This window comes from Momordica charantia, assembly GCF_013281855.1.
Source record: "Momordica charantia cultivar OHB3-1 chromosome 8 unlocalized genomic scaffold, Mcharantia_2.0 BLBB01000008.1, whole genome shotgun sequence".
Lineage (NCBI taxonomy): Eukaryota > Viridiplantae > Streptophyta > Magnoliopsida > Cucurbitales > Cucurbitaceae > Momordica > Momordica charantia.
The window spans coordinates 24752533-24780253 of NW_028275166.1; the positions used below are offsets into that span (position 1 = coordinate 24752533).

A 27721-nucleotide genomic window follows, 5' to 3' on the forward strand; every position below is an offset into this window, starting at 1 on the left:
TGGACCACTCGCTAGTGTAATGAAAGTTTAAGTATCAAATTTAGATTTGAATATTCAAGAGATCAGAATGAAAAATTGATAAAATCTAGAGAGAGAAATTCAATATTATAAAAATTTAGGGACCGAATAGGAAAATATAAAATTAAGGACTAAAACTATATATTTATAACAAAAAGTATGAATATATCCAGGAGGGGTTGGGGAATCCAAATCTAAAAATAAATTGAATCCTTAAATATAACTCGACGTTTTGTAATATCATGTTAAATAGAAAAAAAAATCTAGAAAATAATTCTTCCTCTTTGTACAAATGGTGGTCTTTTTTAGCTATTCTTTTATGGTTTGGTTTGTGTAAGCTTTTATGTTAGATTTTCTTTTTTGTCGACTAAGCTTAAACGATTAGATATTTTCTTTTTTGTTGACTCAGTTTAAACGGTTAAACGATATTAGTGTGTACATATATATATAATAAGTAATACTTTGAGTAGTTGACCTATGTTCTCTCGACATATTTATTTACGAGTCATATAAATTTGAATCCCCTCCCCCTCAATTTTATATGTTGGATTTTTTGAGCCAATCTATTGGTATTGGGTGGGTCTTTTGGACAATTTTCTCAAATTTGGAGAGTTTTAATTTCATTGTTTACTTAAGTCTGTGGTAAATTTTAATTAAATTCCAAATTTCTCATGAGGTAAAATATGAATTTTTTTCCTCTCATATTTTGAGAATAGATTTTTCTTACATGTAAATCATGACTCAATTTTCTAAACTATTGCTAGAACTCTCCATCCCAAAACTCATTCTCACAGTACTAAATTTTATTGCGGGTGAATTGATATTTCTACTGTACCGTAACAAATTCGACGAAGTATTAAAAAAATCAACAAAATATCGTTAATATGCACACAATATTAATAAAAAGAATTTAAAACCTTTATTACTACGGCATGTGAAGGTGGAGAATCTAATGTTAGAGATAGTTATCTTAACAAGTTTTTTTTTTTTTACAAAGATATCTTATCCAAAGCTATGTTCAAGTTGGCATTTTAAGTCTATTTAAAAATGGTAAAATGCTTACGTGTTAATTAAAATAAGTTCAATGATTTTTTATTTTTATAATTTTTCTTTCAAATATATCTATCGACAGCGACACTTCATCGATATTTCTATTGACATTTTCATACAATTGAGATCTCGATATTCACATCAACATCGACATTTAAAATCGTTCTTCTTTTCTTTTTAATAAATAAATTGACAAAAAAAAAACCCAACAAAAGGGAAGCTCATTATGATTTTTTCCTATGCACCTAAGACCATAGTTGTGAACTATTGGATATCATAACCCATTATCGTGATACCTGTCTCTTTTATTATTTTCCCATAATTTTTTTTTTATCTTGTATGTGTTGTACTATACAATAAAATTCCCAATTTAAGACTATTAGATATTAAATACAATATTACTTACAACGTGTTTGATAATATATAATTTTAGTCTATGCTCTTTTTATAATTTTTTTCTAAGTTTTGTGTATCTTTTCATAAATGCTTTCAAATTTCTAGCCAAAATTTGAAAAATTAAACCAAAAAAAAAAAGTTTGAATTCCATTTAAAATGTCTATTTTTAGAACGGAGTAGATTTCAAGTTTAATCACCACACTCCATATTTTTTTTAGTACAACATGCATGTGGAGTTGGGAGATCGAACTCACAACTTCTTAGAGATATATGTCAATTATCAATGGACTATGCTCGTTTTGACACCACACTCCATATTTTGTCGTATTATAAAAAGTATAAATGTTATTTTCTCTAATTCGAATTTTCAAAAATGAAAAATGAAAAATTGTTACCCAAAAGAAGATGAAAATTTGACTATCAATTTCTTTCTTTAAATAAGAATTTGATGATAATTTAATAAAAAAAATGGCATAATCCAATATCAAATGAGAATAGACAGGTTAAGAATATTACAAAATATAAAAAGTTCCTTTTTCTTTTCTCTCTCTCTTTTTTTTTTGGCATTGAACATGTGCTAAAAATTAAAAAGCCTTAGAACAACTTTTTTTAGTTAAATTTTCAGAAATTGATCGATAAAGTGAGATTTATTTATTTCCTTGATAATTAAACAAATTGATAACCATTTTGTTTTTTGATTTTTGGTTTTTAGTTTCAAAAAACACGTTGTTTGATAATCAATTCAATTTTTTTTTGTTTTTAAAATTTTTTTAAATTTTATGTAAATTTCAAAAATTTCAAAAATAGGTTTTTGTTTTTCAAAATCTGATTTTTCCTTCTAATACTCAACTTTTTTTCTTCCTCATATTTATTTTTAAAAAATTTATTTTTCATTCTAAATTTTTTTTTATTTTTAAATTTCTCTCTACAAACTTTATTTTTCTCTCTAAAATTTTCATACTTTGAACATTTATTATTATTTGTCACTGTCTAAATTTGTCTGTATTTTTGTTTTTTTTCTAACAAACCAGTTTCATTTCTCTCTAAAAAATTTAATATTTTTCATAACTTTTTTCTCTCTAAAATTTCATCTTTTATAATTTTTCTCTCTTCGTATTTTTTTCTCTGAAAATTATATTTTATTTTCTCGTTCAGTTTTCTAACTTTTATTTATCTTTATATTTATTTATTTTCTCTAAAAATTATATTTTGAATCGTGTTATTATCTCTAAATTTATTTCCACTATAATTTTTCTCTTTCTTTATAATTTCTTTTTTTTTCTCTCTCTTTAACATATCTTTTTCTCTCGACTTTATTTTTTTTCTCTACAATTTTTCTCTTTTTGTCTTTAACTTTTCTTTCACGGTTTTTTTTTCTTAAATCTTTTTATTCATCTCTCTAAAATTTATCTTCAAAAAGATTTTCATGGGGGAGACAAAAATTTCTCAAAAATAGGAAATGCATGTCCCAACCCCATCCCCATCCCCAATTCCATTTTTTAAATAATTAATATATATTTATTACACTTTTTATACTTAAATTCTAAAAATAATTAAAAACAATTATAAAACCGATAATTTTTATTGAGAACATCTCTCATACTCAAGGAGTCCGAGATGGAGACGTAGACTAAAAATTTTCATAGGTACGAGAATGGGGAGAACATCCTCACTCGCACCTACACCATTACCATCTTTACTCTACATAAAATTTTCTCCCTTTAATATGTATTTTCAATTTTCTAACTTTTTAAAAACTAAAAACTAAAAATGGGTGCCAAACATGTTTTGGTTTTTTATTTTTTAAAAACAAAAAATAAAAAATGTTATCAAACATATGATTTTTGTTTGTCTTTTAAAAACAGAAAACCAAAAACCAAAAACCAGAATGATTATGTCAATTTGGATTTTCCCATTCACAAAAACCAAAAATTTAGCCGAAAATTCTGTGTCATTCACAATCGAATAATAATATATTAAATTATTTGATGTACTTTTTGAAGTTTCATTAATTAATTTATTCTTTCATTAAAAATGTATGAGTCATTTACATCAATGAGAAATAATAGAAATATAATACAATAAAATAAATTATTTGTGACTGTACCTAAAAAATTCAGAAACGCAGTATGCATAAATAGTTTTTTTTTTTTTATTATTTAGGACCCGTTTGATAATCATTTTAGTTTTTAGTTTTTGGTTTTTCTTGTTTTTGGTTTTTGGTTTTTGGTTTTTGGTTTTTAAAAAACAAAAAGCATATATATTTGATAACCATTTTTTATTTTTTGTTTTTAAAAAATAGAAAACCAAAACGTAACAATTTTTAGTTTTTTGTTTATAAAAAGTTAGAAAATTGAAAATACATATTAGAGAGATAAAATTTTATGTAGAGTAGAGATAACAATGACTCTCCCACATTTTCGTGCTTGTGAAAATTTGGAGTCACCGTCTCCACCTTGTTCTTGGGTCCGATCTTCTCGAAAAAAATTATCGGTTTTATAATTGTTTTTAATTATTTTTAGGATTTAAGTATAAAAAAGTGTAATAAATATATATTAATTATTTAAAAAATGGAATCAGGGACGAGGACGGGATTGAGACATGTATATCCTATTTTTGGGACCCGAACGCAGAAATTTTTGTCTCCCTGTAATGTAAAGACATGAAAATATACAAGTTTAGATAGATGTAAATAAATTTTTGGATGATAAATTTTAGAGAGATAAATAAAAAGATTAAGAAAAAAAGAGTGAAAGAAAAGTTAAAGACAAAAAGAGAAAAATGAGAAAAAAAAAGTTGAGAGGAAAAGATATGTTAAAAGAAAAAAAGAAATTATAAGGAAAGAGAAAAATTATAGTGGAAACAAATTTAGAGATAATAACAAGATTCAAAATCTAATTTTTGGAGAAAATAAAAAAATACAAAGATAAATAAAAGTTACAAATTGAATGAGAAAATAAAATATAATTTTCAGAGGAAAAAAATAGATTACGAAGACAAAGAAAGTTATAAAAGATGAAATTTTAGAGAGAAAAATTAGAAAAAATATTAAATTTTTAGAGAGAGAAATGAAACTGGTCTGTCAGAAAAAAAACAAAAATACATAAAATTTGGAGAGAGACAAATAATAACAAATATTCAAAATATGAAAATTTTAGAGAGAGAAAAATAAAGTTTGTAGAGAGAAATTTAGAAATAAAAAATTTTAGAGTGAGAAATAAATTTTTTAGAGATAAATATGAGAAAGAAAAAAAAAGTTGAGTATTAGAAGAAAACATCGATATTTTGAAAATCTGTTTTTGAAAAACTATATTTTTCTTTTTGAAATTTACATAGAATTTCAAAATGGTTTTTGAAAAACAAAAACTAGAAAATTGAATTCGTTATCAAACTTTTTGAAAAATTAAAAATCAAAAACCAAAAACAAAAAACGAAATGGTTATCAAATAGACCTTTAATAATTGGAGGTGAGGGTCGAAGAATCGATCCTTGGTGTTTGATTAGAAAATTGACCAATTTTGCGAAGCTCGAATTTAGGTGGTCGATAGACGCACAATACTTGAAAAATGAGATAGAACTCACTATTTATAAAAGTTCATGTTTCCGACATCAGTTTGGAGCAGTTACGACCATCCTTTAAATCATGGTGTGTTGTCAGAGAAAAACGATTGTAAGGGATACGTAATAATATGATCCTCGACTCGTCCCTTATGAGGGTGAGCTATTAAGATGCTCATTGGTTGACTTGGCCTTTACAAAGTTCCGGACGACCAATGTCGTTTCTGCCAGCTCGACCTTTACGAAGTTTCGAGCTGTTTACCCTTCCTTCAAATGTTTAGTCTTTAGATTTTGTCAGTACGATGATTCAGCTCTTTTCGACCTATGATCTGTAGACATGTGACTTATGAGAAATCAGTTCAAACATTGGTCATCACTTTGATAAGTCAATAATTCGGCTTGTCAAAGTATTACTCGCTAAATGCTCTTCTGGCCGTGCTTCCAACATGATAATGGATGATGTAAACCATATGAGCATTAAATGTATTGCAGGTATCGAGGCGACGATTTGACAGATGTGCAATGCACTTGAGTGCTAACAGTCAAGCTACTATTAGTAAGCGAGGATTTGGAAGAAGGACTGGATGTCCACCTGGACGGCTAGAAGTGCTTGATTCTTGAGAACATGCTTGAGTTATAGCTCGGTTGGGAATGACTTAGATTTTTTCAAATTCCTACAGACGATACTAAATGTTTGATCAGAAAATTGACCAACTCAACGAAGCTCGGACTCAGGTGGCCAACGAACGCACATAACCTGAGAAATAAAGTGGAACTCTCTATTTATAAAGTTCATGTTTCCAACATCAGTTGAGAGTGGTTACGATCGTCTTGTAAAATGACACGTTGTCAGAGAAACGTTGTAGGTTTACGACTTGCAATAATAGGATCCTCAACTCGCCCCTTACAAGGGTGAGCTATGAGATCCTCATTGGTCGGCTCGACCTTTTACAAAATTTTGGACGACGAGTGTTATTTATGTTAGCTCAATCTTTACGAAATTTCGAAATTTTATTTTTATTTTTTAAATTTAGCTAAAAATTTAAACATGTTTTCAAGAAAGGTAAAAAACTTATTAATGCAATTGTACATAAACAACATAGTTTATAAAAAGGAAAACTAAAATAAAATAGTCATCAAACTACACGTAAACTTTTCTCAAGAGCAACTATTTTAGTCACGTCGCTATTTTCCTCCCCTAGTTTTCACCATTTTGTTGCTAGTACAAAATCAACCCCATTAATATAATAGAAAAACCCTTATTTTTTTAGGAACAAATAATCAAGTCACGTTCTCAATCTAGTATTAACCCCACCTAGTATTTGCCCCCATCCAATATCCAATGTCATTTCAATATATGCCCACGTCAAAACATTAATACACGTGTAAGCTATATATTAAACAACTAACAACGAAATTAAATAATTCAAAGACTAAAATAGATATCCTCAAACTAAAGATAGACAAAGTTGATAGCTTTAGAGCGTATTTAAGGTGTAGATTCTACGTCCTCAAGCGGAAAAGTATAGGGAAGCCTTTAGATTAGAGGTTGTAGGATTTGGATACCGTCTAAACTCAAGAGTTTCTCCAATAAATTTCGAACTCGACAAATATCTACAAACGCTGGTCAAGATAGAGAAACTAAAATAAGATTTTTAAACTCTTAAAAGTTATTAGAAAGATGATAAAAGAGAGAGAGAGAGAGGGGGAGGGGGACAACTCCCATGGGGGCAGCAGCACATCACATCAGAGTTGTAGGAGTTGGGGAAAGATGCGCGAAGCAGCAGATAAGAGCCCCCAGAAGCAAAGCAAAGAGAAAGAGAGAAGAGAGAAGAGAGAAGAGAGAAGAAGAGAGAAGAGAGAGGGAGAAGGCAAAATGGCATCTTTTTTAGCCATGGTGAGAGCGAGGGACACGCGGTCTTGCAGCGTTGGGCCCCCACCATTTTGCTCTTCCCTCCTCTGCTCTGGCTGTGGTGTATGTTCTCTCTCTCTCTCTCTCTCTCTCTCTCTTCATCCATTGATGGGTGGAAATTGGGAATTCAAGGACTCTCACACTCAATTGTACGATAAATAGTTAAAAGGGAAAAGATAAAATAATTCACTCCCAATATTTTTCTTTATGGGTTGGGTTTTGTGTTGCTGTTTGTTTCTCTCTTACAATTACCAAACCTTTACCATCACTACTCCCACTCCCCTAAACAAACACCCAATACGAATCAAAGCCCACACGCTTTTACATTCATTCATTTCGTCATCGCCCTTCATCTCCCCTCCCCCTTCCCCACTTCCCCATCTTCTCCACGGATTCCCGTTCCTTGATCTCGGTTCTTGACTTTATTGGGTACAATTCAATTCCCTCTTCCTCGTTTTCCCTTTAATTCTGTGTGTTTTTTGTTGGTTTTGTTGTTTTCTGATTCTGGGTTTTGTTTGATGTACATAGAGCTCAGTGTTTCGGAGGTGGGTTCCTGGTTTCTGGGGTGTTCTGGGTTTTGAGCTTGGTGGTGTGGATGGTCTGGTGCGAATTTTTGTTATGGGTTTGTGGGTTGCTCTTAATTGGAATTGTGGATGCGTCGGTTTCTTGTTTCTGGACTTTTGGGGCTGGAGTGAAGCTGATTAGAGCGCGTTAGGAATTTTGCTTGATTTTTGGTTGAGGGGTTTTTGAGGTTTGATCTGGTGCTGGGATTTGGTTTGCGTTCTGAGCTCAATTGTGCTTCTTTTGAATCAAGGGGAGTTGAGTTGAATAATTGGATCTTCTCAGTCTCTTGTACTTTTGAGAAATGGAGGCTGGATATGAAGGTGAAGCTTGTCAATTGTACGGCGTGGGTTCTATGGACTTGAGGGCTGCTGTTGGGAAGCGGAGTCTGGAATGGGATTTGAATGATTGGAAATGGGATGGAGATCTCTTTATTGCTAGGCCTTTAAATACGATGGAATCTGATCATTTGAGTAGGCAACTTTTTCCAATCGTCTCTGGGATTCCCCTGACCGGAGGTTCTTCGAACAGTTCCTCGTCATGTTCTGATGAAGCTAATATGGGGATTGAGAAAGGGAAAAGGGAAGTGGAGAAGAGAAGGAGGGTTACTGTTATGGAAGATGAGAATCTTAATGATGAAGCACGTGCTTTGAGTTTAAAGGTCGGCGGAAATGGTTCTCAGATTGCTGAGAGAGAAGCAGGGAATTGGGAAGGAACCAGTGGGAAGAAGACTAAGTTGTCTGGTGGAAATTCGAATCGTGCAGTTTGCCAGGTAGAGGACTGTGGAGCAGATCTGAGCAATGCTAAAGATTATCACAGACGGCATAAAGTCTGCGAAATGCATTCTAAGGCAAGTAGGGCGCTTGTCGCTAACGTCATGCAGCGATTCTGTCAGCAATGTAGCAGGTGAGCTTTCTTTCAATCAGTTTAAGAACTAATATCATAAATTCATTCCAACTTACATTTGCTTCAGTCACGGCATACTTGAAATTTGCTACTATTTTTGGGTAGTAAATCTTGGTAAATGATTACTGAAATTGTCTACTTTGTATCAGTACCTGTAACTCCATCAGAGACTTCAGCTCCATAGTTATACCCTTTGCTTGTAGTTTCTTAGACTCGACTCTTTGGTTGCTGGTTCCTAAAGACTTATGACTGCTTTAGCAAAATTTCTGCTGTAATATTACTATCTGGAATCTGTTGGCAGGTTTCATGTTCTTCAAGAGTTTGATGAAGGGAAGCGAAGTTGTCGTAGGCGTTTGGCTGGCCATAATAAGCGCAGAAGAAAAATTAATCCAGATAATGTTGTTAATGGAAATTCCCCTCCTGATGAGCAGACTAGTAGTTATTTACTAATAACTCTATTACGAATACTTGCAAATTTGCACTGTAAGTAATTATTTCTTTTGTATCCCAAGAATTATTTTGAGAATTAATTATGTATGTAGTTAATCTTATGCTCGATTCCCTTCTTTCTTTTAGCTATGCTTTTCTACTAACTTACCCCTCCCTACTGGCCACGCAAATGAGTTTCCACTCTTTATTTAAGTCCCTTGGGCAATAACTAATCTGGCTACCATTCATTGCCTTCTTAGATTATATTAGTTGGCTCAAATAAACAAAAAGAAAAAAGGAACAACTTCTGCACTTTGTTGCAAAGCAAGCTAATCAAATCTACAGAAAGATAAGCAACGTAACATCAAAAGTAAAGAAGTAATACTTTCGAGCAGTATATACTTTCCAATTATAAATGATCATGTTTCTTTTGTCCACCATGTTGTATCGAGTGTGTTGAAAATATATGTTTTTAAGAATATAAGGTTGGTGCCCCAATAACTTCTGTTCGTATGAAAATTTACTTTCCTCCTTTTTTATGCTAACTGTATTATGGTTAGACTTTGATTTCTTTTCATAACTATGATCGGAGGAATACAAATGTGATAGCAGTGAAATTTGCCAAGCTGCTTTATGATGTTTTGGATTGAAGTATCACATGGCATTAGATTTGAAAATTCTTTGAACACTTTTTCAGTACAGATATTTAATGCTGAAAAGTTTTTGTATCTCATTTATTCTCGGTCCATTTATATAAAAAATCATGCCTGTTGAAATAACATGTACATATTTTTCTGTGTTGAACTCTTGTTGTCCTTAGCATATTATTGTGTGATTGATCTTGTTTTCTGTGGTGTAGCCAATGGATCAAATCAGACCACAGATCAGGATCTTCTTGCTCATCTTATAAGAAGCCTTGCCTGTCAATCTAGCGAGCATGGGGGAAAGAACCTATCTGGGATTCTTCATGATCCCCAGAATTTGCTGAACAATGGAGCATTAATTGGTAAATCAGACCTAGTTTCTACTTTTCTCTCAAATGGTCCTCAGGTACCTTTGAGACCTTCTAAACAACACGACACAGTACCAATATCTGAGAAACCGGTACAAGCCATTGCAAGGGGTGGAGATACACCAGCCATATCTTCTATAAAACCAAGCACTTCGAACAGCCCTCCAGCTTATTCAGAAATCAGGAACAGTACAGTTGGGCAATGCAAAATGATGAACTTTGATTTGAATGATGCTTATGTTGACTCAGACGATGGCATGGAAGATATTGAGAGACCAGCACTCCCTGCGCACATGGGAACAAGTTCTCTTGAATGTCCTTCTTGGGTGCAACAAGACTCTCATCAGTCAAGTCCCCCTCAAACTAGTGGAAATTCAGATTCAGCATCTGCTCAGTCGCCTTCTAGCTCTGCTGGAGACGCTCAGGTAATGTTGTGCAAGAACTACAGGCTTTTTGTTATTGTATTACTCCCTCCCCTTCTTGTATCAACTTCTTTTAATTCCTCCAAATTGGTAGATTGCGAAAATTTTCTACGTATGTAAATAGTGGACATAAATAAGTAGATAAAGGTGTTCTTGGAGGAGCATGTCTCATTTGATTTGCCTGTGTTGAGAAATATTGTACCTCATCTTACAAAATACTGCTACTGATGTGGAAAAATATGCTTTATTTGCTTTATTATCAAATTATGTTCGAGTATGATTAAAAGTTGGTTCATTATGGTTTTGTTAATTAAGATTTTTCTTTCCAGTGGAATTCCATCAAGTTTTGCTTGGCTTTCAGAAAGTGAGATGGAAATAATGTGGTTACTTCCTTTTGTCTTCAATAATTGATACTCTTGATTCTTGCCTTGGTTTTATTTCAACAAAGGCCATAATTGTTATTCCTCTTTTCTTTAATTCATTCTACAAGTGCACAAGAGGCTGCATAGGAAGTTATCCTTTGCATTCAATCTTTTTGAAATTTCTCTTCTGTTTTCATCATCATCAATCATTATTTATTGCTAAATATTACATGTTTAGTTATCCAGACCATCGTAGATGATCTTTACTCCTATAAATTCTCTTCCTGATCTTTATATTATTACTCTCTATCATAAGGATGATTAACTATATTCTTCCCCATTTAAGTACATATGATTTCTTCTGTCATCATTTCTTACATACACTAACACATATTCTTTTACATTCTTCCAGAGCCGCACAGATCGCATAATTTTGAAATTGTTTGGGAAAGCTCCAAATGATTTTCCTCACGTTTTACGAGCTCAGGTATGGGAAACTTTCAAACCAAGCATTTGAAACAGTTCAAGATCTCCCTCATTCTTTGTGACCTTTTCTTTTTAGGTTCTTGATTGGCTATCACACAGTCCCACGGAGATAGAGAGCTATATCAGGCCTGGTTGTGTTATTCTAACGATATACTTACGTCAGACCGAGGCTGCTTGGGATGATGTAAGTTTTTATGTGCTCACCTGCCCTATCAATTATGGGATGCCTTTCTCCACCTATCATAAAGACCCTTTTTCTTGATGGCTTTTGATTTCTTTACTTCAGCTTTGCCATGACCTCAGTACCAGTTTGAATAGGCTTCTTGAAGTTCCGGATGATTCTTTCTGGAGAACCGGATGGGTTTATGTTCGGGTTCAGCACCAAATAGCTTTTGTTTATCATGGTCTGAGTTCTTATTGCCTGTAGCTTAAAAGATTCTCATGTTCTACTTTACTCATTATCTTCTTTTTTTTCGATGCAGCATTGAATAATGGTCATCTTTTCTGTGCTGCAGGTCAGGTTGTAGTTGACACGTCCTTGCCACTTAGAAACAAGAATTACTGTAGAATCACAAGTATAAATCCGGTTGCCGTTTCTGCATCCAAGAAGGCAATATTTTCAGTTAAAGGAATAAACTTGACCCGACCTACGACAAGGTAACTTCATCTTTTGTCTGTTTTCTTATCTGAACTGGTACTTGTATTCATCTCATATTTGCAAATATGAAACTATATTTCCAGGTTACTCTGTGCAATTGAAGGGAAATATCTGACTCAGGAAGCTTCAGATGAGTCATCAGAAAGCGGTGATAACTTGAAGACGCAAGATGACAGCGAATGCGTTACTTTTTCATGCTCTATTCCTGATGTATATGGAAGGGGATTCATTGAGGTGCAGCGTTTTTTATATTCTTCTAACAATACATCTTCATACTAACCAGGTCAATGGACTTCTTAGTTTCTTTTGGGTTGGGGATTGGGGTAATGATCTAGGATGCAAAAACATCTGCTGGGCCTTGGCCTTATCTTCTTCACTTTATCCAACTTTTTGAGAGGACTTGCTGATCATATTTCGAAATAGGAGGATAATTTCAAAGCACTGCAAGAGACCTGGATTCTTCTAATTCTGGAAACTCTCGACCATATATGCTATCGTATCTGTTACTACATATCCAGGCTCCACACGTGGAGGCACAAAATGTTTGGTACCCAAGTTGGAGAGCTAACTCTACTCTCTAGGCTTACTGGCCCTAGTAGTCTTCCTACTTTTTACATTTAGATTTATGCCATTTTATTTCAAGGATCTGTTCTTTGCGACTTATCTATGTAAATGTTTCACAAGGTGCGTGCTCTATTTATGAACACTTCTCAGAGTTGGAATTTACATTTATGGTTTGATTTGAAATATCCAGGTGGAAGATCATGGTTTTAGCAGCAGTTCCATTCCTTTCATAGTTGCAGAGGAGGATGTTTGTTCTGAGATCTGTACGCTTCAGACTGCATTAGAATTTACCGAAACGTGTTCAAATTCCGGGGAAGCCACAGAGATGGAAGGAAGGAGTAGCGCGATGGAGTTTATTCATGAAATTGGTTGGCTGTTTCATAGAAATCAATTGAAGTCTAGATTAGGTCACTTGGATCCTAATGAAAATCTCTTTTCGCTGACACGGTTTAAGTGGCTCATGGAGTTCTCCATGGACCATGACTGGTGTGCTGTGGTTAAAAAGCTGTTAGATGTTGTTCTCGATGGGACCGTGGATGCTGGAGAGCATGCATCCTTGAATCTTGCATTGACCGAAATGAGTCTTCTTCACCGAGCAGTGAGAAAAAACAGTCGGTCACTGGTGGAACTCCTTTTGAGATACCCTTCAAGAGTAAATGATGCATCGAGTTCTGAAGACAATGCATCCGTTGATGTAGGGACTGATAGCTTCCTGTTTAGACCCGACGTCATTGGCCCGGCTGGTTTGACCCCTCTTCACATTGCAGCTGGTAAAGATGATTCCGAGGATGTTCTTGATGCATTAACTAATGACCCGGGAATGGTAAGAATTGCCACAGTATGCTTTCTGATTTACAAGTTCATATTCCCATGCATCTGTCACGTTACGCTCACCTGGAACCTTAACGATTCCTTTTGTTCGTTTCCGTCGATATAGTCAGGAATGGAGCTTGAAATGAAGTACTAGAAGTAGTTCGAAAAATCTGTGTTCCTTTTGGTCCTGAAAAGCTTTAACTTAAGGATGTTGAGACTGAAGAAATAACTGGTTTGTTTCAGGTGGGAGTTGAGGCTTGGAAGAATGCTCGAGACAGCACGGGCTCGACCCCTGAGGATTATGCCCGTTTGCGCGGCCATTACTCGTATATTCGCCTTGTCCAGAGGAAAATCAACAAGAGATCTGCAGCTGGGCATGTGGTGCTGGACATTCCTAGTACTCTCTCAGACGGTAGCTGGAATCAAAAACAGAACACTGATTTGACCTCCTCCAGGTTTGAGATTGGTAGAACAGACATGAAACCTACTCAGCTGCAGCATTGCAGGCTTTGTGTCAGGAAACCACTCGGTTGTGGAGCGTCGTCGTCTAGTGCGTCTCTGGTCTACAGGCCCGCAATGCTCTCGATGGTGGCCATTGCAGCTGTCTGTGTGTGCGTTGCGCTCCTATTCAAGAGCTCGCCCGAGGTCCTCTATGTCTTCCGCCCCTTCCGATGGGAACTATTAGATTACGGTACTAGTTAGACCCATCTATTAATTATCTACCTGACTAAATTTTATAGGTATGTATTTGTATGGAGTTATGAAGTTGAAATTCAGTAGAACCTGTAATGAGTTCCAGATTGATATACTCTATTCACGTGTTATCGAAGTGCGCTATACTCGGCCATCTGACCCTGTGTGTGCGTGCGTGTGTGTGGCTGATCCACAAATTTTAGTTCCCAGAAACTGCAGGTAGAGACAGAGAGTGTGCTCACCGGACAACGATCGCTTGGTGATTGCTGGGAATCGAGAAGCGTCCGAAAAGGGTTTCGTATTTTTTTATTCTGACTTTCTAGTTCTATGTAACAAATCTCTCTCTTTTTTTAGCTTTGCTTTCATGAGCATCTGTTTTAATGTCATGTTATGTCCTAGTAGAGAGAATGAAAGTTTATTTAAACAAAGGGATAGATTCTCATTTTCCCTGCTATACATAGAGGAGTGAAGTGAAAGATTTGGTTGTGATATGTTCCAAAGGAATTTTGAGGTATTTTGTCTTTCCACCTGTGAGTTGTTCTATAGATATTTTGAGATATTTCTACCATTTCTCTCTGTTGTGTCGGGTCGTGTCAAAACAAATGTGCCACGTCATTATTTAATTATTTGTGTGACCACAAAGATTGCATAACTCGAACTTCAGAGACATAATTGATTCCTTTTTCACTTAACCATTAAGATGAGTGAATACAATGTTGTTATATATATAGTTCAATTATTACTTACTCATCATAAACTTATCCTGTTAAGTCGTAATAACTCTATCACATTTTAATATATTTTTTAAGGAATACGAAATTCAAATTGATATAGTTAGTAAACGTGTTGAATTTTTAAAAAATAAAATCATTAAGAAGTTGAGACGAGTGAAGGTATATATTACAACATTCTCTACAAATAGGAACATAAATACCAACTCGATTAGAATGTATGTCTTCGTCGTAAGTATAAATTTTCACCGAGAAAAATAAAGAACGTAAGAAATGTGAACATAAATAAACTAATTAGGAGGCAAAAACAAGAAGAAATAAAAATTTGTACGGATGCACATCATTCACAAGAGGACGATGGTTGATGAAAAGAAATAAGCATTCATAAAAGAAGACAAAAGCTCATGAAATGAGATGACAATTATAAGAATTAGAAGCATAAATCTTTGAAAAACCCACTTATATATTTTATTTTAAAAATTATTCATTGCCTTTGGAACTCCTGGCTGAGACTTATTTGACACTGATTTTGATGTTACAAATACTTTTCTTTTCTGTCAAAAAAAATAATAATAATTAATATACTTTTCATTAGTTAAAAACTTGTTAGGAAAATTAGTATGTGCTGGTGATTTGAAAATAAAATTTTGAAAACATTGAATTTGACGAAAAATAAAATTGTATTCTATGTTTATAGTATTTTCATATATGTTTGATATTATATTTAAAAATTGAATTTTAATTTAAGAAATTGTTCGATGTTTGTAATATATTTCTAAAATTACTGGTAGTTACCAACTAAATATTTAGTTTGGATCTAATTTAAAATAATATTAATTAATTTATTAATATATATGTTATAAATTTGGTAGAATTATTAATTTACAATATTATATCATTTATAATAAATTATATTTTAAATTAAATTCTTTTTTTAATTTAACAAAAATGAAAAAGGTATATAATTAACATTAAATAATATATTTATCAACGTTTTATAATTTTTTAATGTGACTCGAACTTGATTCACGGTGTACCACTCGAATTCGGCCTTCTTCTATCACCCGAATTTCTTGATTCACGGTGTCTGAGTATTTTCACTTTCAATTTTGTGACTCAAACTTGTGGACGGTGATCCTACGACATTTGGAGACATGATCCTCTCTTATTCACTTATGTTGGTGTTCATGGTGCTCATGAAAATCTTGGAGGTCGGTGCCTACATCTTGGTTTAGAGGGTGTTCTCTTCCTCAATTATGACGTATTAGGTTAGGTTTCCATCTAGGTCTCGATCAAGGTGACTTCAAAATTCCGGTAACATTCTTCCCTTCCCTTGATTCAAGATCCTTACTACTGAATTAATCACCCATGTGTCGGGACCTAAATCGTGGTAGTCCTCTTCTACAACTTCTTCAATTACATAGATTTCTAGATCCATTTAATTCAGTAAATTTGAAAACAAGAAATTGAATTCAAATTGCATATCGACACTTATCATAAAATGTTATGATATTAACATTAAAACGTAGGACGTCCAAAGTTTTTGCAACCTCCCATTACCTTAAAATTATTAAAAGGTTAATTTTCTACCAAATTTAAAGATTAAAATAGATGTTTTAAAAGTTCATCTATCAAACTTGATTAAACCTAACTTTTTAGAGATTAAAATATAATTTAAATCTAAAATATTTTATCAATGGTTTAAATCACCATCTTAGTAACAAATCTAGATTTTTCAAGTGCAATCCTTCAAACCGCACCCAATTTTTATCAATTGATTTTTTTTAATGGAGTAAAATGAATATTTAACATAAAAAGAATGAAAACTAAGAAAGTATCATATGTTATTCAATTTCAAATTTCAATGACTAGTCTTAAGAGAATTAAATTGCTAATAGTTTTTTTTTTCTTGGCAAAATACAATTTTAGTTCTTTTAAGGTTTGAGGTAGGTATCTACTTGGTATCTGAAATTTCGAAATGAACACTTTTGATGTTAAGGTTTGAAGTAGGTGTCTAATTGGTCCCTGAAGTTTCAAAATGAACAATTTTGGTCCTTGAGGTTTAAAGTAGGTGTCAACTTGGTCCATGAAGTTTTAAAATAAATACTTTTGGTCCCTGAAATTTGAGAAATTGTTCTAAATGGTCCTTGATTTTTTTTACCGTTAATTAACTAGTATTAAAATGACGTGGCAAATTGTAATTAAATTATTTATTGTAGTTGCTGATGTGACAAATTATATTAATTAAGTGATACATGTCTGGTATGAATGACAGACAGTAGCGACAAAGACGAGGAAGAGATGAGGAGATGAGAGAGAGAGTATCATCACCTACATATATATTATTTAATTAATATAATTTGCAACATCGGCAGCTACAATAAATAATTTGATTGCAATTTGCCAAGTCATTTTAATATTAGTTAATTAACGGTAAAAAAAGATCAAGGACCATTTAGAACTATTTCTCAAACTTTAGGGATCAAATTGACACCTACTTTAAACTTCAATGACCAAAACTGGTTATTTTAGAACTTCAGGGACCAATTAAACACTTACTTCAAACTTCAGGGACAAAAAATGTTCATTTTGAAACTTGAGGGACTTAATAGACATCCACCTCAAACCTCAGCGACCAAAAATATATTTTACCCTTTTTTTTCCCTTTAAATATGAGAAAAAAAAAGATTAGTCAATTGGTGGTGACCAATAAATCAGTCCATTGAATTCAACTCTTAGAACATCCAAACTTATACTTGGGAAAACAAAAACGAAGAAGGAATTGACCAAAGGATAACTTAGAAAATCGGAATTAGCTGAAAAGAGAAAATTCAAAATCTCTTACTTTTTTCCTTATGTTATAAAAACAAGAATTTCAGCAATATATATTTTTTTATTTAGTTCTTAAAAAATGATATGGAATCTTAGTCTCAGACAAATTCTAGAAACAGTGATAGATTTAGAGAAGAAAAAGAAAACTACTCTTTTTGCTTTTCAAAATTCAGATAAAACAAAAGAAAACAGTGAAATTCTTGAATGAGGTCTAATTTATTTAAGCGATGAAATTAGAAAAATAAAATAGTTAGAAATTAGCTCCATAAATAGTACGTTTTTAGTTTAAAAAATCTTCAAATAAATTATAATTAAATATTAATTGATTTATTAACGTTTATAAATTTTGTAATTATTATTTTACAACATTGTATATTTTATAATATTATATTTTACATTTTCTAGTTTTAACCAAAAAAAAAATTATAAAATAATATAATATATTTATCAAAATTTTATAGATGTAATCCTATATTTTAAAGTTTCAAATTCTGAATATGAAAACATAAAAATAATTTTTTTTTTTTTTTGAAATTTTCATGGTTTGGATCACAGAGTCCAAAAATAATTTTAAAAAACAAATCTCTCAAACTGGTATTCACGTAATACACAATATGAATTACATATAAACAACACATTTAGAAGAGTTTTAAAACTATTTTAGGAATAACAGTACTCCATTTCTTTTTCTTGTCTACTCAATGGTGAATAGAGGGTGAGTTTGAACTTCCAACAGGCTACCACGAACTTTGTATAAAAATATGTTTGAAACGTCAAATTTGGATCTATAGAAAGCACATCTATGTAGTCACCTCGAAAGTGGGTGCATGGTCCGGGCTGAGACTTCGTGTTTTTTTCCTTACCTTTCCTGATTTTGGTCTATATTTTCTTGAATCCAAGTAAGAATTTTCTTCCCTAGTAATAAAGATGATATAATGAAAATCAGTGATGTTCTTATCAATTTTCTTGCTCTTTCCAGGAAAATTTACATGAAATACAGAGACTTTGGGGAGATGACTAGAATTTTTCTCACATTGCCAAAGAAAAAAAAAAGAGCAATTATTCATATTTGACCTGCATCTTAAAATCACTTCTTCACATTTTTCTCATTCAGACAAAATATAATTGGAGTTTCTAAATTCATTGTATACAAGGCAACCTTATTTGACTTTTTCTATTTCCTAGATTATCAATTATTAGCCCAAATTTCCAATTTTTTTCTTCAAATAAGTACTATATTATATTTTTATTTAAATACTATTTAGGTCAATCCATATTTGTAAAATTTTAAAATTAATGAAAATCCTTTAATACAAATTTAAGGTTAAATTTAAAAAATTTAATGATTGAAGATAAATTTTGATAAAAATAAATGAAATAAAACGAATTTATAGTTCATAACTTTAGAAAGTATAAGACCAAAATAAACCTTTCGAAAGTAAAAGGTAAAAAGATTAAAATCGTAGTTTTGAAAGTACATAATCTAAAATGAATTAAAACTGAAAGTACAGAAACAAAATGATATTTAAATCATAATACAAGTTTTAAAACTTTACCCACATTTATATTTTCTAAACCTAACGGACATTAAAATAAAATGTTACTTTATTGAAACTCATTTGATACATCTACAAAGAACTTGTCACGTCGGATTTCTATTATTCCCGTCTGATATCCCTCAATAAAATAATAGTTTGGTAAACTAAATTTTGATCACAGTATAAAGTTAATAATGAATTTTTTAAAAGGTATAGATATCAAATGTTTTCGGAAAAAAAAAAAAGTGTTTTTGCAAAAAAGTAAATAATAAAAATATTTAGAAAATTCAACCACATTATGATGACGAAATTAAAATTAGACGTGTGTTGTCATGGGGACTAGAATAGTAATTTAATATAATTTCTATAACTATTTTCTTTACTAACTTCTAAATTTATATTTCTATCATATATGTTTTTCTTTTAAGTACTCAAGTAGTCTCTTATATTTTAAGATTTTTTAGTTATACTTCTTTCATTAATAAATGTTAAAATCATTTGATGATAAATCTATATATCATGATAATTGATTAAATGTTATACCAAATCGAGCATCGCTCGAATGGTTAAGACATCTATCTTTAATCAAAAGATGATGAATTCGAACTCCCACTCCCACATGTTGTACTAAAAAAAATGATTAGCTACTCTTTTAAATTTATGCTAATTCGCTAAAAGTTTTTAGGTTAAAGATAGGTCTTTTATTTTCAATTTTGGTTCATTTTAGTCTTTATACTTTTAAAATGATATTTTGGTTAATTTATTTTTAATCTCATTTTTTTAACCACAATTTCAACACAACACTAAAATCAATATATTTCTTAAAACGTAAACATTACATACTAAAGAGTTTCTGTTATGTGTAAAATTTATACTAAAATTGTGTAAAGATGGATTAAAATCATCACTTTTTAAAAGTATAGGGACCAAAATGAAAAATTTTAATGTACGGGGACTAAAATAAACAAAAATTTAAAGCACTAAGACTAAATGAACATTTTCAAAATATGAAGACTAAACTGAACCGAGGTCGAAAATACAAGGTATTTTAACCAAGTTTTTAAATATTATACTACGTAAATTTATCATGAGCTAATTTTTTTTTAATTATTAAACGGTAAGAAATGGAATTGAAATTTTTCACTCGCTAAAAGGACAAAAAAAAAGACCTATTTTACGGATTAAAAAGGAAAAATAAGTATTCGTATTAGTTTCATATTTGTGGCTGTACTTGGCAAATCGTTCGTCTGTCGGCGGAACGGCCAAAAAGTCTAAAATACCATCGCAATCTTGCGAATTTGAAGATTCGTCGAGGATAATTTTGTAATCTTCCGGTTTCAAAACTTTGACTTGTGATCCATACCTTGATCTTGAATTTTCGATATTGGGTATTTCTCTTTTAAATATTACTAATTTTAAATTTTATTTTTAAAATAATTATGGCTTTCAAACTTATTTAAAAAATAATGTTAAAAAAATTCCTCAAACTTTCGTAGTAGCTAGCAATTATTTACATTTTTTTTATTGGTATAGGTCCACCACAATCCTTCTTTAAAAAAAAAAAAAGAAATTATATCCTATGTCCCAAAGTTTTCCATGACTAAAAAAAAGACACTATAAACTAAGATGTAACTAAAAAACTGTTAAAAATTAAAAAATAAATAAATAAATCTAAGAGAATCTTAAAACAAACCAATTATAAAAAATAAAAAGCAGTCTAACTAATAAATATTTTTTTAAATGGTTTCATGACGTTTGTTCATAAATATTAATGAAACAAACAGTACTTAGAGTAAGTGTTTGGAAGCCAAGAATTCAAAATGCCACTTGAATCAGAATTTTAATTTAAATCTAATTCAGATAGGGATTAAATTTTAAAATTTATTTAATTTTCATCGATTTGATTTCAATTTTAAATATTTAATTAGTTAAAGCAAAAATTTTAATCGGTTAGTTTTAAGATTATGCTAGAGTAATTAGATTTAATTAAAGTTAAACTTTTAATTGGTTCGTTTTAAGATTAGGTTAGAGTAATTAGATTTAATTAAAGTTTGTTTCAAAAGAAAAATAATAAAATATCGGAGAGACGACATGCTATGAATTAAGAAAAATTAATTACAACGTGGCTACTTAGTTTTCGATGTATTGAATTTGTGTGAAAGTTTTAATATTTTAAATAAGTTTTGGAATTAGTAATATTGAAAAAAAAAATCCTCGATATTGGTTCCCTCTATTGAATAATCTTGTTTTAATAAATATAGAGATAATTATTTTAATCTTGTTATTTCTTAAATTATGTACCATTCTACTTAAAAAGAAAGCCTTTAATTTTTTATAATGTGAGATTAAATAATGAGATAACTCTTATTGTCAAGTGGTTTGTTTTAGGTGATTACGAATGAATTTCTTCTTTTTTATTTTATTTTTCTCTACTATATATATATTTATATAAAACTCTTTTAATAGATAATGCAACTCCACCGAGCAATGACCCTTGCATATGTATGGGTATGAGGACAGATACCCTCAAATAAGATCAAAGGGCTGCCGACTTCTGAAAAATAAAAAAAAATAAAAAAATTTTGTCCCTCAGTTTTGAGTTTAATTTCTATTTGTTGATTGTAGTAGAGAATACATAGGTTTTATTGAATTTCGTCCATTTAGATAATAACCTATTTATACTAATATAATTTCAAATCGTTAAAAACCTAATTCAAATAATATAATCTAAACTATATATATATAATTTAAATAACTCAATCTAATAATATAAATTAATACTGACTCTCATCTGAACCTATCTTCTTCTGGCTCGATTTTTATCCATTCTTCGTACTATAGTAGAAATTCGGAACCGTCATGAAATTCTTGTGTGACGTTTTTTACGACGTCACGTATGCCTCCATTATAAATGTCACGAGAAGTGGAATTCCATCTATTTCTTTACCTCTTGACCTCTTTTCTTCGAATGGCCCTTCTCATTTCATTTGACCTCTCACTATCTCTCTTACTTTACTCAATGAGGTAATTACACATCCATAATTCTAGTGAATAAGTTTTTCACACGAATTGGATTAATCATTAAATATTCTACGTGGGATGAGAGTGAATGAAAATGTATCCTTTGAATCAAAGGACAAGTAAATAACCTTGGGGCCATGTGAAAATTAACAAACTCCTAATGTTTATATATTTTTAATAAAAAAATTACAAATAAGGAAAAACCAAAATTTAGGTCTAGATCCCAAAATTAAGAAACCCTAATCTTCTCTCCATTCACGCTTTCTGTTTCTCTCCTTCACTCCATCAAACCCTAATCTCTCTCCTCCAGCGAGAGCAAGCGTCAGCACGACAGAAGCACCTCGAGCGGCAGCACAGCCTCCTTGCAGACTCGACTATATGAACGCCGACGACTTAAACATACCCACATGCATGTCCCATAGTGGCTGGCGATGAAATGTGGAGGTGGGTTTGTGGATCACTAGTACGCCGTGCTTCTTGTTGGAGGGGGCTTTATGACCTCAAATCTTAGGAAAGAACCCCATATCTTATGAGGTATATGTTGGGTAAAAAGCACATTGGAAAAAAAAGACGCCAGACAAAGGAATAATATAATTAAAATATGAAAAGAATATTTTGGATGAGTATATGCTTATCGAATGAGGACGAAAAGAATTAGAATATGAAAAAAATATTTAATTAAATAGGTAACTAGGGCACAATCCAAACTTGGGGCTAAGTCCTATAATTAGCCAAAGCAAGCATAACTTAATGATAATTGACATATATCTCTAACGAAAAAGTTGTAAGTTCGATCCTCTCCTCCACTTGTATACTAGAAAAAGATAATAATTGAAAAAACATATTTATGAAAAGTATCCATAAATGGACATTGGTAAAATATTAGTTGTGAAACAACTCTCTAATTCCTATTTTAGATTCATATCTACAACTTATAATAAAAAGTTAATTTGTAGGTTTTGAAATGCTAAAATTCTTACCAATTATTTCATTAAATGCACTAAAAAAAAACTTGGAGAGCTCATTAAAATTTTAAAGATTAAAATAAAATATTTAAATATACCGAGTATAAAAACTTAAAACAATGTTTTTTAAAAAAAGAGGAAAAAGTTTAAAATGAATTCTCTTGTATAGTTCAGAAAATAAAAGAAATGAATTATGTTGTACCATTCCAAACTTCCGGTAGATGAATGAGACAGAGACCGGCTGGGGTTGGTGATGACCGGCACCTGCCGGTCAGACCTAAACACGATTAAAGTGCAGAGTGGAGAATCAGGCAACCTATTTTTGGGACCTCTCCTTCACCAACCCCAACTAATTCCAATCACCCATTATTTTCTCCATACTAATAATTTATTTACTTTGGTTCAAAAAAATTTAAAAAATAAAAAATAATTTATTTACTTCAAATAAACAACAACCCTTTTTTCTTTCTAATTACAATTCAATTACAAGACAGAGATTTCTATGATCTTTAAATGAGATTATTAATGCTTTAACAAGTCGAGATTATGTCTGAATCGTTAATAATGTTATGTGATGATCCTCTTAGTTAAATATCTTGTATATGTATTGTTGTGAGATGAATGCTGAAAATGTTAGTTTCTTTTTCCTCAGAAATAGGAATTTTGATTTAAGAGTGTTCATAAATAATCTTGATAGAAAGAGAGTTAAAATGGTAATGAAAAATGAACTACAAGATCAATATTCTTTTTACTGGTTTTAAGTAGTTGTTTTTATGATTATTGTCCCAAAATTTTTTATCTTTATATGATATTAAAAATGATGCAATCTAGTAAGAGTTTTTTTTTTCTTTTTTAAGTACAACAAGTGAGGATCAGGATTCAAATTCACGACCTTTTAATTGGAAATAGGTGATTTAACTACTTCGCATAGAGATTGTTCTAGAGAAAACTATTTTAAATCTAATATCTAACAACTAATAAAAAGAAAGAAATTACAAAATATATATATATATATAGACACACACATGTATGTTAAAAAACCGCAAACATTTATCCAATAAATAAGTTTTGTTATCATTTGGGTAACACTATTAACGACGCAGGCTTAGAAACTAATCTTAAGATTAAATTACAAACTTAATCCTGAACTTTCAAATTTATATCTAATAGGTCTCTAAATTTTGAAGAGTGTCTAATATATCTTTAAACATTCAATTTTGTGGTTAATAGGTTCTTGAATTTTCAATTTTATATTTTGTAGATGCTGAACTGATCGACATTTTTTTAATTCAAAAACTTGTTGCGTAGAAAATTAAAAGTTTAAGATTTTATTAGACAAAAAAAAATTCAATTAGAATCTATTACACACTAAGTTGAAAATTAAAAAACACTAACCTAAAAATTGAGAGTACGATTTTTTTTCCTTAATACAATAGGTAAGAGTGAATGTTGGAACTAACCCACCACCTTTTGATCGAAAATAGGTGTCAGTTAAGCTCAGCACAGATGACCTATAATTTAACAACTTTATAAACATATAATTGTATTTGTTCATGAACAAACCAATCAACAAAATCTAAAGAGGATCAATGGAAGTATGAGGTGGATTTTGATGGATATTAAAAAGTAATAGAATTTCAAAAACTATTTTGGATGACGACATCAATTTAAATTTGAGGGGAAAAAATGTAATAATTTTGATTTAAATTTAAAAGCAACGAACCAAATACGACGCTTGAAGTGGAAGATTCTCGCACCGGGGGGCGGGGAATCCCACCGGGTGAATCGGTAGCCGGTCGTCAGCGGAAATTTATCTATAAATACGAGCAGCCAGAGGCCGGTAATTTCGTGTCATCGAGCGCCGATTCCTTCTGCCCTGGTCTCCGCTCTGAACCTCTCCTTTCTCTCAACTCACTTCGAAAATTCCTTCGGATCTGCTCCCAATTTCTCTTCCAGGTTCCTCTCTCTTCCCTTTAATGGCTTACACTCTCTGTGTTTGTGTGTGGGTTGTAGCGGAGATGGATTTTCCTGCTTTCCAAGTCATGAGTGTTGTGTTTAGGGTATTTGGAAGTTTGTTTGTTTGGTTTATTGTGTGGTGTTTGTTTTTGACGGAAATCTCTCGGATCTGACGGCTTTCTTTTGGTGGAGTTGTGGATTATTTGGGTTTGGTTGTTTGCTTTCTTATTGGGGGAACTGAAGATCTGGTCGTTGTAAGTGTGGGTTGATCTATTGGGGGAAAGGGGGATGTTGTATTGAAATCCTTTCTGCTATTGGTTTTACTGTGGAGATGTTCGTGGTTTTTACTTTCGTTGAACACTAGGGCTTTAGGTTTCTCTCTTTTATTACGCATTTCAACTGGTAGTTGCTTTGTTTCTGCTTATTGGGTTTAATCGTTTTCGGAAGAATATGATGCTAATTCAGATTCGAGGTGAAATGTTACGTTTTACAACTGAAAATGTGTGGAATTGATTCTGAGATATGCCTGTGATGCTTTTTCTCTGCTCCTGAGCTCATGAACTTTCTATAATTGGATACTGAAGGAGATTTCTGCATCTTTTTTTTTTTACCTTGTAGCTTGAGAGAATGGAGACCTTTCTATTTACCTCTGAGTCTGTGAACGAGGGTCACCCAGACAAGCTCTGTGACCAGATCTCAGATGCAGTACTTGACGCATGCCTTGCCCAGGACCCTGATAGCAAGGTCGCGTGTGAGACGTGCACCAAAACCAACATGGTTATGGTTTTTGGAGAAATTACAACGAAAGCGAATGTCGATTATGAGAAGATTGTCCGGGACACTTGCCGTTCGATCGGATTCATCTCTGATGATGTGGGTCTAGATGCTGACAACTGCAAGGTCCTAGTTAACATCGAGCAGCAGAGCCCTGATATTGCTCAAGGTGTCCATGGCCATTTCACTAAGCGACCTGAGGAAATTGGTGCTGGTGACCAAGGGCACATGTTTGGTTATGCCACAGATGAGACCCCTGAACTCATGCCCCTCAGTCATGTCCTTGCAACAAAGCTTGGCGCTCGCCTCACGGAGGTGAGGAAGAACGGTACCTGCCCGTGGTTGAGACCTGATGGTAAGACCCAGGTTACTGTGGAGTATTATAATGAAAATGGCGCTATGGTTCCGGTGCGAGTCCACACGGTTCTCATCTCCACCCAGCACGATGAAACCGTCACAAATGATGAGATTGCAGCTGACCTTAAGGAGCATGTCATCAAGCCTGTCATCCCCGAGAAGTACCTTGATGAGAAGACCATCTTCCACCTCAATCCCTCTGGCCGCTTCGTCATCGGTGGCCCACACGGAGATGCAGGTCTCACCGGTCGTAAGATCATCATCGACACCTACGGTGGGTGGGGAGCTCACGGTGGAGGTGCCTTCTCTGGGAAGGACCCAACCAAAGTGGACAGGAGTGGCGCTTACATTGTCAGGCAGGCAGCCAAGAGCATTGTAGCCAACGGCCTTGCTCAAAGGGCAATTGTGCAGGTCTCTTATGCCATTGGTGTGCCTGAGCCATTGTCGGTCTTCGTCGACACCTACAGAACCGGAAAGATCCCCGACAAGGATATACTCAAGATTGTGAAGGAGAACTTCGACTTCAGACCCGGAATGATCACCATCAACCTGGACTTGAAGAGAGGTGGTAATGGCAGATTCTTGAAGACTGCTGCATATGGCCACTTTGGAAGGGACGACACAGATTTCACCTGGGAAGTTGTGAAGCCCCTCAAATGGGAGAAGCCTCAATCTTGAATCTGATGAAGAAGCCGCCATTGATGAATATGGTTACTACTGGATGAATAATGTGTGTGGTACTGGTGCCCTTAGCTCTCTGCTAATGCTGTTCTATTTTTACATGCGAGATCCTTTTTTGCTTCTTTTTCTTGTTGCTCATTTTACCTTTATGTTGTATCCATTTTGTACCAGTTTTCTATAAAAATGAAAGGGATTATTCTGCCCTGCAAATTCTTGTTGGTACTGAAATTTAATGACTCCATTGATTGTGACATTAATTCATATTCATATTTTGGTTGGGCTTTGGCTGGATTATAGGGTGTCTTTTTGGCTGCATGACCCTTCTTTTGTATTATTTTAATGCAAGTTCATTCAGAACCAACTGTTCATCAGTAATTAATGGCCATCTAATAAAAGGTTCCGACAGTTGAAAAGAATTAGTTTCTGTATTTGTTATTTTTTAATTATTTTTCCCATTAGTAGCAAGTAGGAGTGGAAGAATATACGATTTTGGAAAATGCATCCCTTAAAATAATTAAAAGTGTTGTTTCTTTCTAAAGAGAATATCAAATATGGGAGGTTTTCAAAGAGTGCACTCTATGACATATTGTAATGGGAAATTACAAATTGGCTGTGTCTCGTTCAACATATAGTTTTCAACCTTATTCTAGAGTGTCTTTACTATTAAATATAGTTATTTAAACGTTGAGTGATCATTTATTTTAGTACATGTAGAAGTGGGAGATCGAACTCACAACTTCTTGGTTGGAGGCATATGTCAATTAACGTTGAGCTATGCTCGTTTTGGCTATACGTTGAGTAATCATATAACATATTTTGAATGATCATATGGAGCGTATTTTGTAAAAATAAGGTGCAAGCTTAAATTAATCAATGGGGCAAAGTATATTAAAACCAAAATTCAAATTTTTGAATTGTGCACATCACATTGCAGGTAGCTTACTCACTTGTGTCGAGATCTGGTATAACATTGAAGTTATGTCTAGTGGGTAGTTCATGACATTGTGGTTGCTACCACCTCATACT

At 32.5% G+C, this 27721-nt stretch overlaps 2 protein-coding genes across 2 annotated transcripts; both read left to right on the forward strand.

The window, feature by feature from the left end:
- Nucleotides 1-7135: 7135 nt before the first annotated feature.
- Nucleotides 7136-13994, forward strand: LOC111025506 (squamosa promoter-binding-like protein 1). The gene is made up of 11 exons (XM_022303375.2): nt 7136-7363; nt 7463-8401; nt 8703-8884; nt 9690-10267; nt 11039-11113; nt 11189-11296; nt 11399-11516; nt 11628-11769; nt 11854-12004; nt 12525-13157; nt 13391-13994. Exons 2-11 carry the CDS (start codon nt 7800-7802, stop codon nt 13847-13849), a joined length of 3048 nt encoding a protein of 1015 aa, XP_022159067.1. The 5' UTR covers nt 7136-7363; nt 7463-7799; the 3' UTR covers nt 13850-13994.
- A 10729-nt stretch (nt 13995-24723) lies between these two features.
- LOC111025511 (S-adenosylmethionine synthase 1) lies at nt 24724-26905 on the forward strand. The gene is made up of 2 exons (XM_022303379.2): nt 24724-24883; nt 25502-26905. Exon 2 carries the CDS (start codon nt 25511-25513, stop codon nt 26690-26692), a length of 1182 nt encoding a protein of 393 aa, XP_022159071.1. The 5' UTR covers nt 24724-24883; nt 25502-25510; the 3' UTR covers nt 26693-26905.
- The last annotated feature ends 816 nt before the right edge of the window (nt 26906-27721 follow it).